General features: G+C 38.0%; 1 protein-coding gene across 5 annotated transcripts in view; it reads right to left on the bottom strand.

The window, feature by feature from the left end:
• Mast2 (microtubule associated serine/threonine kinase 2) overlaps nucleotides 1-14,881 on the bottom strand; it is a 185,785-nt gene extending 170,904 nt beyond the window's left edge. For 2 of the 5 annotated variants that reach the window (XM_026397768.2, XM_026397769.2), the window contains exon 1: nucleotides 14,379-14,880. In XM_026397768.2, coding sequence (XP_026253553.2) covers nucleotides 14,379-14,561 — 183 coding nt within the window. In that variant the 5' untranslated portion in view covers nucleotides 14,562-14,880. Of the gene's footprint in view, nucleotides 1-14,378 lie in introns of all 5 variants that reach the window. The other 3 variants (XM_026397766.2, XM_026397767.2, XM_026397772.2) reach the window with 2 other exon arrangements.
• Nucleotides 14,882-15,807: the final 926 nt, after the last annotated feature.

Raw genomic sequence — 15,807 nt, 5'->3', positions numbered from 1 at the left:
TAAAAAAAAAAAACATGGAAAAAGAAAACCTTGAAGCACATGAACAAGTCACAGAAGACAAAAAATCCAAATAAACAAATAACAAATAAATGAAAGAATTCTGTTTGTTTTGGTACTAGGGACTGAACCCAGGGGCATTCAACCACTGAGCCATATCCCCAGCCCATTTTTTTGTACTTTATTTAGAAAAAGGGTCTCACTGAGTAGCTTAGGGCCTCATTAAGTTGCTAAGGTTGGCTTTTGAACACAATGATCCTACCTCAGCCTCCTGAGCCACTGGGATTAGAGGCATGGGCCACCATGCCCAGCTTAAATGAAAGGATTCTGAATCTTACTACCAAAAAGGGAAATTTATTTAAAACACTAATATGCTATTGAAATATTAGCAAAAGTTTAATGACAAAAATAAAGCAGATGAATAATGCATGGATATTCTAACTATATTCCAAAATATAAAGAAGTACAAGATAGTGATCACTTTTTAAGTCAAGGTAATAATTACTTTTAAAGGGAAGAAGGAGCTGTGATGGGATGAGGTACAGAGAGAGGAGTTTCTGATGACTGACAAAGTTCTTCTTCTTGACCTGATAACAAGAGTTGACAAGAACATAGGGAAATATCGCTGATCAAAATACAAACTGGCACAAATCACTTCAGAAAGTGTCTGACAATACACCTAGCAAGAGAAACTCTTTGCACATGTACACAAGGAGATATGCATAAGGAAATGTTTACTGCAGCACTATAGTAGAGAAGATGGAAATAACCTAAGAGCCCATTACTATAAAAACAGATATATTGTCATTTATTCAAAATAATGCTCCATAACAGTTAATGATTAATGAAATTGATCTAAATGTATTAACATTGATTGAGGTTGTCAAACTACAACTGACAAGTCAAATTCCACTGGTGATAAGTTATATCCAGCCAGGAAGGTAAAATTAGTTTGTTTTTAAGTGGTTGAAAACAAATTTCATGAAATATTTCTATTGATATGAAGAATATGAAAACTATATGAAATTCCAATTTTAGTTCTATGCATAAAATTACTGAAACACAGCCAATTCAAATTCATTCTTTACATACTGCCTTTGGATATTATCACACTATAATAGAATATCAGTGACAAATACAGTATGACAAAGTCTAAAATATTTATTATCTGATCCTTTACAGGAAAATGTTTGCACATCTATGACTCACATAATTCTCAAAAACAATGTCAAGAGAAAAAAAAAGATAAAATAAAAGGATTCATATGGTATGACATATAATTTAAAAACAAATACTATTGCATCTTGCTTATGGACAAATATCTGTAGTAAAAGAGGTCTCTCTCCCTTCCCCCAATAAAACATTTAATGCAAACCATCTTTAGAGCACTTGTTTCCTCTTGAGAAAGGATGCTAATAGTATCTCTCTAACATTTTACTTCTTTTAAAAAAGTCTCTAGGGTTGGGGCTGTGGCTCAGAGGTAGAGTGCTCGCCTACCTATGCGTGAGGCACTGGGTTCGATCCCCAGCACCATATACAAATAAAATAAAGATATTGTGTTCATCTATAACTAAAAAAATGATTTAAAAAAAATCTCTAAAGCAAAACTGCAAATAATGTTACCATAGGCAGTGCTTTAGCATAAGGTGTCTAAAGCACTTTTCTGTAAATCTGTTTCATAATTAAATAATTTTTAACAAGATGAGAATTAAAAATGCCAGAAATGATTACCAAGTAAGAATTTAATTTCTCACAGGGCAAAATAAAATTCTATAAACATGGTTTTAGAATACAACTTAGCAGCAGAGGTCCTGGGTTCAATCCCTAGCACAAAAAAGAGAGAGAGAGAGAGAGAGAGAGAGAGAAAGAAAGAAAGAAAGAATGAATGAATGAATATAGACATAAGACAAGTATTTAGGCATACATGATCAAGTACTTTTTTCACAATACTCAAAGACTTAGAAAATATAACACCAAATCCAGTGGGATCACAAGTTCAAAGCCAGACTCCAAAACTTAGTGAGGCCCTAAACAACTTAGCAAGACCCTGTCTTAAAGCAAAAAATAAAAAAGGGCTGAAGATGTGCTCAGTGGTTAAATGCCCTGGGTTCAAGCTCTGGTAACAAAAAAAAAAAAAAAGAAAGAAAGAAAAGGAAATAGAACATCATTAGAGTAATAAAAGGGAACATTTGTTTCAATTTGTAAAAGAGAAAATTTAGCAGAAAAAACTAAGAGATTTAGCACAAAATCATAAAGCCACCAAAAGTATAGAAACATAAATTTAATCTTCATTCCAAGTTCATAAATCCCAACTTAGTTCTCTAAAATAAATTGATGAGGGTGGGTAGGAGAGAAAATATAAAATAAAATAAATTGGTGAATAAAAAATGAAGAAAATAATTGAAAATAATTTACCTGGTAAATCTATTATCCAAAATGCATATAGAACTCTTACAACTCAATAACAACAACCACCAAAAAAAAAAAAAAAAAATCCTAGTTTAAAAATAGGCAAAGACTTGAATAAACATTTCTATACAAATGGTCAATAAGTAAATAAAAATATATTCAATATTATTACCTAGTAAGGAAATGATAATCAAAAGGATAATGAAATACCACTTCATATCCACTAGTACAGTTATAATTTTTAAAAAACAGAAAATGACAAGTGAGGGCTAAGGATGTGGCTCAAGCAGTAGCACGCTCACCTGGCATGCTCGCGGCCCGGTTTGATCCTCAGCACCACATACAAAGATGTTGTGTCTGCCAAAAACTAAAAAATAAATATTAAAAAAATTTTCTCTCTCTCTCTCTCTCTTTAAAAAGAAGAAAGAAAATGACAAGTGAAGCAAGGACATAGAAATTAGAACCCTCATATATTGCTGATGGGAATACCAAAATGGTATAACCACTGTGAAAAATAGTTTGGAAATCCTTCAGAAAGTTAAATAAAGGCTGGGCACAGAGGGACACACCTGTAATCCTAGCAATTCAGGAGGCTGAGGTAAGAGGATCCCAAATTCGAGGCCAGCCCGGGAAACTTGGTGAGAACCTCAGCAACTTAGCAAGACTCTATCTTGAAATTAATTAATTAGTTAATTAATTAAGAACTGGGGATGTAGCTCAGCAGTCAAGCACCCCTGGGTTCAATACCCAGTACCAAAAAAAAAATTTTTTTAAATAAAAAAATTACCAAACCAGGTGCAATGGTACACACCTGTAACCCCAGCAACTCAGGAGATTGAGGCAAGAGGATTGCAAGTTCAAGGCCAGTTTCAGCAATTTAGTGAGGCCCTAAACAATTTATCAGATCCTGTCTCAAAATAAAAAAGATAGTCAAACAGAAACTAGTGCACTTATGTTCATAGCAGAACGACCCCAAAATAACCACAACAGAAAAAACATAATGTGCATCAACTGATGAATAAACCAAATATATCATACATCAAATGTAATACTAATTAGCCACAGACAGGAATAAAGTACTAATACATGCTACAATGTAGACTAATCCCCAAAACATGATTAAGTGAAAGAAGCCAGATGAAAGTCCACATATGATAGGTCATTTATAGGAAATATACAGAATCCATAAATCCGGAGATTTCTTTCTGGAGTGATGAAAATGTTCTGGAACTGGATAGTGGTAAAGGATGCACAACCTCTGAATGTACTAAATGTCAACAGTGGTAAATTCCAGGCCAAATGTATTTTACCATAACTTAAAAAAATTAAAAGTCTAAGCACTTTTATAAAGGTAGGCTCTCTAGGTCATACTTCCTTTTAGGAGCTTATTAATGTAAAAACAGGTGGGACCCAGTCACCTGGCTTCTCTGGCTTCTTTTTGAATCACTTTTGACATTTTTCCTCTTCCACATGGCTGGGTTAACAAAGTGAGAGAATCTAAAGACAGCTCTCTCCACATCAAGGCCTGAAGGACAGTGGGGGTTCCAAGAGATCAGTTTCCACCACAGGCAGAGGGAAACAAGCTTTTCAGATCTTCTACCATGCTTGGGAAAAGGCTTTTCCTCACACACTAAATGGTTGTGACCCAAAACTATGGGCCTAGAAGGAATAAAAGGATACTATAATTTTAGGCCATTTATAACCAAAATAAAGGATATCTATATCATTCTAGCTAAGGACTACATTTGGGTCTCAGGGCTGTAGCAGGGAGTAGCTAGATGTTAACCAAACATGATTTTCTGTCCTCCTGGGCATAAGCTATATGACATTCTCCAGCCCTCTAGCAGTTATGCATTGTCCTGTAACTTAGTTCTGGGAAAGAAATATGGGTGGAAATGATTAAGCCATTTTCAGTCTGGCCTATCCTCCTCTTTCCCCGGGTGGCCTTATAAGTCCTCTGTAGAAAAAGGAAGTTAGGTCCCACCAGTTTAGGTTCTTTTGAATATATCTGTTATAGCACCTATAAACTTATTTTAGTAAAGAACACCTAGTGTTCTTTACTAAAATAAAGACCAAAGCCTGTGCTAATAACAGTGTCCTTTTTCTTTTACTGATCAAAAGTAGGACTTAAATGTTCCTGTGTTACCCAAACATAACTATCTTGGCAACATTCCTTTGAAATTACTTAAGGGCTTTTTTAAAATTATTACCAACTATTTCTAAACCGCTTTTTAAAACATTTCCAATATCTTACAGAAGGCTTGACAACATTATATTGCCAACATATTAAGGGTTAAAGAATGTGTGTATCTGATACTCGGCTTGTCCCTTAAAGAGCACTGCTGTATTAAAGCTGGTATAGCTGAAATGCTACCACAAAATTTTAAAATATAGGTACCCTGGGCTGATTTGTTCTTAATTATATTCTAAAACCTAAGAAGACTATGCTCTCCTTTTTAAAAAAATATTTTTGTGGTTGCAGATGGACAGAATGCCTTTATTTTATTTATTTATTTTTTAATGTGGTGCTGAGGATCGAACCCATTGCCTCACGCATGCTAGGCAAGCGCTCTACCACTGAGCTACAGCCCCAGCACTATGCTCTTCTTTTAACCCTGTTACTTAGTAAAGAAATCTGGAAAATTCTCTGAAGGGAAAATTACACAAATTAAAGCCTCCCTTTCAAGCTGAACAAAATAAGAATAGGTCAATAATACCAATCAAAGGTCAAGGTCAAGACATCTTTTTCTATTGTATTTCTTTCTAAAACCAGTTGAGAATAGCAAAAAGTATGAATTCTATATTACTAAATTCTGTGCATATATCTTAAAAACATGATAATTAAATAGTATTGAGTGCTTCTTGATATCAGGCTGTCATGTTTCAAAGAGATTAACTTATTAAATCCTTACAAATAACACTATGAAATAGGTAATATTATTATCTCCATTTTACATATGGGATAATTAACGCTTAGAGAACTTAAATAACTTGTCACAGAGGTGGAATCTGAACTCAGAATTTGACTCAATCTCATTTACTATGTATTCAGGCAAGAAGTACTTATTGAGGGGTGGAGATGTATCGAAGTGGTACAGCACTTGCCAAGCATGTGCAAAGCCCTGGGTTCAATCCCTAGTTAAAGGGGTAAGAGACTGTTTGGTACTTTCTATATATAAGGTACAATTAAAGAGGCTAGAGACACAGAAGTGAGAAAAAACAGACACAAATTCTTGCCTTCAGCAAGTATCTATTCTAATGGAAAATACAATAACAAACAAATATGTGACAATAACATGAATAAAAGACATGAATACAAAGAGGAGAGGAAGTGACCAAGAGAGTTAACTTAGAAAGGCTGGTCAAGGAAGGAATCCTTGAGATGATATCTGAACAGGGACCTGAACAAAATGAGAAAGCCATATATACATTTGGAAAAGAGTACCTTAGATAAAGAAAACTACCAAGTGCAAAAGTCCTCAAATAACAGTATTTTTTTTCATGTCCTCAGGCAAAAGCATGCTTAATATACCCAGGAATCACCAAGGTGGTCAGTGTAGCTAGAACTAGTAAACAAAAGGAAGAATGAGAGGAAATGAGTTTAGAGAAGGACAAGGATCAGATCACAAAGAATCTTGTATGATTAAAGTCAACACTTTCGATTCTGATCTAAATTGTGATGGAAAGTCACTATAGAGTTTTGTGCAGGGAAGTGACAAGCTATTATTTCAGCTTTTACATGATGACCTGCTGTGTGCAAAATATCACAGAGGGGTAAAGAGGGCAGTAAAAATAGTATCTGGAAGACATTTAGGAGACTTTTACTATAATCCAGATGAAAGATGATGCAGGATAGAACTAGGGTAGAAAAGTCCAGCTTTGATATATGTTAAGATTAAGAGATTGGAACTACTCAAATGGAAATATAACACACACAACTAGAAATATCAGTCTAGAACTCAGGAAAAAGGTCAAAAACAGATGCAGGAATCATCAACACAGAGATGGAATATAAACCAAGAAAATATGAGGAGAACACATGAAAAGAATAAAGACAGAAGCAGATCAAAGATTGAATTCCCTAAAGCACTTCCTGTGAGAAAGAAAATCAATAGAGCATGATCCCAAAAACCAAACAATGGAATGATCAACCATGTCAAATGCACCAGGTCAAATGATACAAAATTTCCTGAGGACAGGGACTGTTAGCCTTTCTCACTGTCTAATCTCATAGTACTCAAAAAATGAAGAAATTTGTTGAATCGAATGAATGAGGGAGTTCTAAGCTTAATGAAGATATTTTAAGATGGGAAATATGACACCAATCAACAAGAACCATTCAATGGAGAAGAAAAATTGATGCAGAACATGAAAAGATTACTAGAACAGAACTTTCTTTTCCTGTGCTGGGGACAGAACTGTGCTAGGTAAGAACTCTACTACTCAGCTACACCCCAACCCTCCTTTTTTTGTTTTGTTTTGTTTTTCTTTACCACCTGAGCTACATCCCCAGCCTGTGTGTGTGTCAAAGTTTTGTTTTGTTTCCTTTTTTTTCAAAACAGGGTCTCACTAAATTCCCAGGCTGGCCTTGAATTTGCAATTCTCTTGTCTCAGTCTCCAGTCATTGGGATTACAGGTGTGTGCCTCTGCTCTCAGCTCTTTAAAATTTTAATGAACACAAAATAATGATGCAAATATATGGGATACAATGTGATGTTTCAATACATGTATACACTGTGTAATGAAATAATCAAAGTAATTAACATGTTCATCAACTCAAACTTTGTATGTGGTGAAACATTCAAAATCTTCTTTGAAAAGTGCAAAACATTGTTAACAAGTTGTCCTACAGGACAATAGAACACCAGAATTTATTCTTTATAACTGCAACTGTGTACCCATTTGCCAACCTTTCCTCATCCCCTCTTCCTTCCACCTTCACTGGTAACCACTATGCTACTTTTATAACATCAGCATTTTTAGATTACACATTATTGACACCATGCAGTATTTGTCTTGTCTGGCTTATTTTACTTAACGATGCCCTTCCAGTTTTATTCATATTGTTACAAATGACAAGCTTTCTTTGTTTTATGGCTGAATAGTATTCTATTGTGTGTGTGTGTATGTGTGTACATATATATATATGTATGTATGTGTGTGTGTGTGTGTGTGTGTATATATATATATATGTATGTATACATACCACATTTTCTTTATCCATTTATTTATTAACAGGTTGATTCTGTATCTTGATTATTGTCAATAGTGCTGCAATAAACAAGGTAGTGGAGATGTCTCTTCAACATACTGAGTTCATGCCAGTGAGAATGCTAGCCTATTTTTCAATTTTTTGAGCCCTCTATACTGTTTTCCACTATGACTGTACTAATTTACATTTCTACCAACAGTATATAAGTGTTCTCTTTTCTCTGCATCCTCAATAGACTTGTTTTATCTTTTTGTTAATAGCCATTGTAACTGGAGTGAAGTGATATCTCATTGAGATTCTGATTTGCATTTCCCTGATGATTAGTGATGTTAAGTGTTTTTTCAGATACCATTCTGTTTTAGTTAGTATAGTTTTCTAGTACATTTTTGAGTCATGTATTATTAATGCTTCCAGCTTTGCAAAAATAAAACAATTACATGCAACTCTTAATTAAGAATTGACCTTAAATAGAAGCAGGAACAGATGACCCACACCAATAGGTGGGAGAACAAAGAATGTGGGGATATATACAGATAAGCCAATTGATAAGGTAAGCTTATGAAATCTCTCTTCTGGTTGTCTTCTTATTTCCCCTCAGTGAAACAGGAAGCAAAGACATCAACTAAAAGTAAGGAAGACAGAGTGAGTATTGGTGATTCAGGGGAAAAGAAAAACAATCATTTTTTTTTAATTTTAGTTGTAGATGGGCCCACTATCTTTACTTATTTATTTTTATATGGTGCTGAGGATCGAACCCAGTGCCTCAAGCATTTGAGGCAAGAGCTCTACCACTGAGCTATAACCCCAGCCCTTAAACTATCATTTAAGAGTAGGAAAGTTAATAGACTAGTGAAATGTCCTAAGATTGACTGTCAGGACTGACAATTACTTTGAGGTTAGTGATCACATATTTAGATGTCAGTATGTTTTTTTCCTTCCAGTCACATTCAGGTGGAGAATAGGATTAAAAAAAAAAAAAAAACAGTTGGTTTAATCAAGGAAAGGGGTTTGTCAGGCAGGTCTGACTAACAGAAAAGAGGCAAAGGAGATGATGGGTAGGAATGATTATGACAGTCCATGAAAAATTAAGTAGGATATGGAAGAAAGTAAAGGCATGAACTGAATGACAATAAAAAGAAAATTTTTAAAAAATTGTTTTAAATCAACAGCTGGAAGGCTGGGGTATAGTTCAGTAGTAGAGTGCTTATCTAGCATATGCAAGGCCCTGGAGTCAATCACCAGAACTGCAAAAATTGATTAATTAATTAATTAATAAGAACAAATGCTCTAAAATAAAATAAATAAAATAAAATCAATGGCTGAAAGTTCCAAAAAGCTTGCGCAATTTTTGGAGAAGAAATCCTAAAAGGAGAGTGAGCTAGAGATAGGAGACAATGTGAAGGTCAGACTGTGGCAAGCCCAAAACTAAGAGTTTAGAAGTAGAACAATGTTGATAAAGTATACTGAGTGAAGATGAAAGCAAGGAGGCTCAGGTTGATGTCAATTTTTCTTCCTACCAATTATTTATTGTACATCTACTATATACATGGACCTGGTTCAAAGAAGAAAGTATTTGGAAATTAACAATGAGGTACAATAAAACAAAATGGTGGTCAACTATATCTCACGAACAATGCATTCTGTGTAAGCCCCAACTTTCATAACTTCCAGCCTCTGCTTCCCCTCCCAGCCTCACCATTCTTGAGAATTTTTTTCCTCTTCCTCCAAGGCTAAGCTTTGATTCAACAGCTCCAGCTTTCAAACTCCTTTGGAACCCCAAATGTTGATTAATAATGAAAACAATACTTACTGATAAAAACTAAATAAATACCAAGGTACCACTGGAATTTCACCAAAAAAGTACAAAACTAGGTGGGAGATTTACCAAAGATACATAAAGCAGCTAAGACCAGCAATAAAGGAGACACACAGATTGCAATACTCAGCTCTATGAATACATGGGTTGAAAAAAGCTAAGACAGTAAATTCATCTTTAGGATAAAGGGTATCGAGAAGAACAAAAAATAGGAAAACCCTGTAAGCACATGTGTCCTAACCTCATCAGGGAAAACTGGCAAACCTGTTTCTGCTTTTACCATCTCAGGCTCTCTGCTCTCAGTATTTTATCATCCCATTTCATTTATATGTGCAGTACTGAGGCTCAAACCCTGGCCTTGCATATAATAGCCAAGTGCACCACCACTGAGCTGCATCCTCAGCCCCTCTCCTCTAGTACTTTTGATGAAACTAAATATTCTGAAGTTAACAGGTTTTTAGGAGCTAGCCCACATCCATACCCTAGATAAGAGGGAAAGGAGGGAGGCTGGGGATGTGGCTCAAGTGGTGGTGCGCTCGCCTGGCATGAGTGTGGCCTGGGTTCAATCCACAGTACCACATACAAACAAAGATGTTGTGTCCACCAAAAACTAAAAAATAAATATTTAAAAATTCTCTCTCTCTCCCCGCTCTCTCTCTCTCTCTGAAAAAAAAAAAAGAGGGAAAGGAGGGCAGATAAAACTTTCTGCATTAAAAAATAAGAATTCTCAAATGCCCATGTCTCAATCATCATGTCCTATGCTGTATTCTACACATGACCATCAGAGTAATCAAGCTAAAACACAATTATTACCCTTTATACTAAAGTCTATCTACAATAGAAGTTCTTTGAGTCTTAGGTTAGCAACTATGTCTTCATTTTCAAGCTCCAGTAATAACAGACCAATTTTAGTTCCTTACATGCTATGCAGCTTCCCTTGTGTGTTTTGTATCCTATACTTTTGCAATATACTAACACTGCAGTGCAGGGTAAGGAAAAGCCAATTTGTTAAAATAATATTGAAAATTCTCAGTAGTACTAAAGGTACTCTAAAAACATTAAAATTGAACTCACCTTCGCCCATCCTAAAAAATGTTCCATGTCCTTTACTCGTCTATTTCTCATACTACCATTATTATTCACATCACCCAAATTCAAACTATTTGATTAGTTTTCTATTGACTCATTCATTCATTCAATAAATTCTTATTTAGCATCTACTGTGAGCTCTCCTGGCTATGCATTATCTTAGATAAAACAATGACATAGTTCTTACCTTTAATAATTTGCACCTTAAAAGCAAAAATAAGCCAGGTGCAGTGGTGTACACCTGTAATCCCAACAGCTCAGGAGGCTGAGGCAGGAGGATCACAAGTTCAAAGCCAGGGTAGGCAACTTAGCAAGGCATTAAGCAACTCAGTAAGACCCTGAATCTAAATAAAATATAAAAAGGACTGGGGATATGGCCCAGTGGAAAAGCAAAGGGCCCTAAGGAACCAAGGGGGGAAAAAAATCTAATTCTGATTTTTCTAATAAAAACTGGGAAGTTTTAAAGCCAAGTGCAGTGGTAGATGACTACAATCACAGCTACTTGGGAAGCTGAAGCAGGAGGATCTCAAGTTTAAGGCCAGCCTGGGTAACTCAGCATGATTCTGTCTCAAAATAAACTAAATTTTCAAAAAAGCAAGGTGGGTATCTGGCATATAGCTAAGTGGTAGAAGATTTTCCACTTGCCTAGCATGCATGAGGTTTGATCCCTAGGTAAGCAATGAGTTCGAATCTTTTTAAATAAAACACAGAATATATTATATTTTTTTAAAGTGTTCTAAGTTGTAGATGGACACAATATCTGCATTTTTATTTATTTTTTTTTATGTGGTACTGAGGATCGAACCCAGGGCCTCACGCATGCGAGGCAAGCGCTCTACCACTGAGCCACACGCCCAGCCCATATATTATAATTTAACATGTGGGAATAAAGGTTTGAAAGATGTTGTGAAGGCAGTATTGGTACAACCTAACAAATGACTAGCCCAGGAGATCAAGGGCATCAGAGAAGGCAAATATTATGTATTTTATGTCAGGTTTGTTGACAAAAAGGAATGATGTAGGGAGAAGCCACTGACCTCTGGAGATCCAAGTCCTGCATCTTCATCGGAACTTATTCATAAATACCAGCAAAATATAAAGTATAAAAAAACACTATTCCATGTCATAAAAAATGGAGTACAAAGTTAGTTACCTTCCCAATGAACAGAATCCATCCAGCCTAATAACACACCCATAACACATTTTGAAATTTTTGCCCTTTGAAATCATAAATTATTATAAATCATAGACTTTCAGAGTCATATCAAGTCATAAAAATCAAAAATTAAAGAACACAAATGCTGAAAGTCTGTAGTGGAAATACTAAACCCCAAAACTGAAATGTAGAATTAAGAAAAGAGGTCAGGCCTAAAGACTCAGATGACTCTACAAGGTTCTGTAACACAATGCCATTAACAGAGGACTACAGATCCTTGTTCCACATCCTAAGCACTTGCCACAAATAGTGTGAGCCTGCTAGAGACTAGCAAACAATAAACGAACAAACTAAGCACAGAGGACATATCCTCAAGGAACATTTTAGGGAACAGGAAGAGAAAAGAGACAGACACAAGGGAGCAGTCAGGGAAGCAACAGTGGAATGGATTACATAAAAAAGAAGAAAATGTCAAGAAGGAACACATGGTCAACAGTGACAAACAGCTCACACAGGTCAGAGAGTATGAGGACTAGGAAAAAACTATGAGATTCTGTCATAAAAAGGTCCCTAGAACTTCTACAGATTTCTCTGTGTAACTCTTTCACAATGAAACTTTTCACCAGTAGCAGACATTGTATTTTAATTTGAAAAACAAATTTTAGTATTCTTCACAGCATATTCACACAATGGAAAATTATACAGCAATTAAAAAGAACAAAGTATTTCTATAAAAAACAACATAAGTGAGCTTCACAGACATGATCCAATGAAAGAATTTAGTAATGAAAGGCAGCAAACTGAATTATTCCATTCATATAAAGTATTAGTTCAAAACTAATCTATGGTCATAGTCATGAAACAGTTACTTTGGAGGACAGTAGTAACTGAAAGAAAACACAATGAAGCAATCTGGGGTACTGGAAATGTATTCCATCTTGATCTGAATAATCGTCATATGGGTGTATTTGTTCTGTAAAAATTCACAAGCTAAATGAACCTTTGATTTGTGAACCCTAAGACAAACCTCAATGAAAATGTAAACCAAAAAGTAGTTACTGATGACCCTGAAGACAACAATTTTGGGAAAGTGTAAGTTTATAGGACATACCAGATATCAGGAATGTATACAAGGTAAAGAAATTGAGACATTTTTCAAGAAGGTTGTTAGTGAAGCAAAAAAGAAATAAAGTAGCGTGGATGGGCTACACAATTCAGGAAAATTATGCTATTTTATGTCTATTTGATATATAAGACAGAGAACATACATAACAAGGGTCTTTAGCAGACAAGAGCAGAAGAATATAAGTACAGGAATAAGCCTCAAAGAGAAGGATGGACAATTCTTTCTGAGACTAAACCTAACAATGAGTAAACATAAAGAGGGAAAAGTCAAGTAATATTGAACTTCTGAAAAATATACACTAAGGTCAACTGTACCAGGTAAATTGAGTCAGAAAAAGATCTGGACTTGACTGTACATTTTTAAAGTTTTAAACAGGCACTGCACAGGATGTAAAAGACAAGGATGGGTGGAAGGGGATTACAGCAACAGGATAATGCTCAGCAGCCTAAAAGCAATGGCAGAGACAGCCAAGGGTGCAGTTTATTTAAAATATAACGTGGAAAAACAAAATTCAGAAAAAAATCCAACAGCTGGGATGAGCATCACTGAAACTATATAATAGTGATGTCTAATGAAGATCCTTATTTAATTGAGGGAAAAGAGGCAGGAAAGCTATAAAAAGTCTTGAAATGAATATTCAAGGATGAAATCACTGGGGTCTGGAGTGGAGCTGTGCAAAAGAAAAGTTGTCAGTGGAGTTCATGACTACAGAAAATTTTTCTGCAAATCCATCAAGATCAAGGATCACATATTCTCCTTTCAAAACTTTCTAAAGCTAATAGTGGCAGCTTTTTCTTCCTGATAAAACTGACCTTTATCCCCTACTCATAAATACACCTACTATTGTCTAATAAATTACATAAACACATTCTGTCCATTTAGAAACCCGATGAATATTTTTACATTGCTTTCTCTGTTTTTCCATTAAGGTATTTTCAGTGGTAAACTAAAAAGCAAAGCCTAGATCTATGATTATGTTTCTAGCTTGGGACTGCACACGTGCAAATGTTATAAAAATTGGTATTTCATGAAGTAGACGTTTCTAAGGAGAATGTTAACAATGATTCTGAACACACCAGTACAAAAGTATAAGGATGACCAAATCAGAAAACATTTAAGAATGTCCCATTTTTATAATTCATGAGGACAATCTCTTTAAAAAAAAAAAAAAAAAAGCATAACACTCTTTCAAATTGCCATTCCTCTTCAATATTTACCCCTCTGGATAGCTCCATACTCCTTTTAGTAAGCCTACTCTTTGCAGCCTGTTCACGTAGCCCACATTCCAGTGCTCCTTCTCCCCATCCAGAACCCCTAGCTACAAATGCCTCTAGGACCATTTTTTCATTTCCCTATTCCCCCATTTCCAATTCAACTCCAAGCCACCACATCCTCCCTCCACTCCCAATTTTTCTTCCTCTCTAGACTTCCCACCTCCTTCCCCAAACTACTCAGTCCCCACACCCCTCAAAGGCTCCAGCCCGGGTCCCCTCGCCCGAGGTCCCCTCCCCCACAACTCCCTTTCAGGTTCCACCTCCCCATCCTTTTCCTCCCGGACCCCAACCCTCCCTACCTGCTCCCTGCCCTCGGGCCCCTTGGGCCCGGTCCGCTCCTCCAGTCTCTGCCTCCCGGGCGGCGCTCGCCGGCGAGGGGGCAGGGGCTGGGACTGGGGCAGTTCTGCCGCCCGCTGAGCCCCATCCTCTAGGTGGGCGGGCGGCGGCGGCTGCGGTCGGTCTCGGCAGCGGCTCCGCTTCATGTCTCTGGCTGGGCCCGGAGGGCGTCAGCACCCCGACCGTCCCGGCCTCGCACAGCCCCGGGCCGCAGCGCTGCCGCGGCAACCACCGCCCGCGGCCACCATGGCCCGGCGGGCTCCCGAAGCCACCGACCCCGGCCCGCAGCGTCTCCGCGCTTTCTGGAGGCTCAAGCGCCGCGATCGCCTCGGCGCTCCTTACGCAGGCGGCAGCATTGCCACCCCCTGTCTTCTTCCACCCCGCACACGCTGGGCCGGCCACCCGCCGCCGCCGCCGTAGCCACCGCCGTAGCCACCGCCGCCACCGCTGCCGCCGCCGGCTCAGCAGCCAGCCGCCCGCCAGCCAGCCAGCCTCCGGCCGGCCCCGCCCCTCACGCGCGCGCACGGGAAGCCCGCCCGCCACCTCCGAACGCGCGCGGTCTCCCGCGCACGCGCCAGCGAACGGTCGCAAAAGACCCGCCCGTGGCCCCGCCGCGCGCTGGGAAGCGGAAAGGGGCGGGACTCCCGGCCTGCCGAGGAGGCTGCGGACTCTCATTGATTCTTCCATTCATCCATCCATTCATGAGTCTATATGCCGAGCCAAGATCGGTGCAGGAAATCCAAAAACGAATTCCAGCAGGAGGGGGAGAGGGTCCGGAGCAGGAAGGAGACCAAATATACAATTAGCGAGTAAAATGCTAATGAATGCCTTTTAATTCAGTGCCTGCCAACCTTCCTCTAATTCTCACATAACGCTTGGGAGTATAGCCAGCTCATTCTTAATGTTACAGATAAGGAGACTCAGGTGAAGTGAAACTTACTAGGTCACCCAGCAAATCAGCGATCAACCTAGACAGGACTTAAAAGACAAATTCTGGCTCTTATATCCCTTTTACACCGTTTCCTGTTCTTTCCAGGCAGTAGGAGCGTGGGAAAAAAAAAATCCTATGAAAGAGGAAAAAGTGATGGACTCCTTGGGAACAAAAATGTCTTTACGGAATGATCTCCAGGACTCCTCACTGACAATGAAGTCATCGTGCCCAGGCCAGCCTGCGGTGCCCTGGGCAGCCTGATCTGCAGCCTCCAAGTGACTCATCTGCTCAGCAACGTGCAGTGGCAACTCAACCCTGCCTGGCCTCCTGGCTTCTGTTGGTCTGCTGCAATGCTGTATTTTTCCTCTTTGACCCAAAAAGAGTTCATTCCCAGAAGCCTTTCCTGTAAGCTACACCCATTTGTCATGTCTCCCTGAACCCTTTTTAAAGGTGGAGTGCCT

The sequence above is a fragment of the Urocitellus parryii genome, chromosome 11 (assembly GCF_045843805.1).
Source record: "Urocitellus parryii isolate mUroPar1 chromosome 11, mUroPar1.hap1, whole genome shotgun sequence".
Lineage (NCBI taxonomy): Eukaryota > Metazoa > Chordata > Mammalia > Rodentia > Sciuridae > Urocitellus > Urocitellus parryii.
This window is presented reverse-complemented; position numbering and strand designations above follow the sequence as displayed.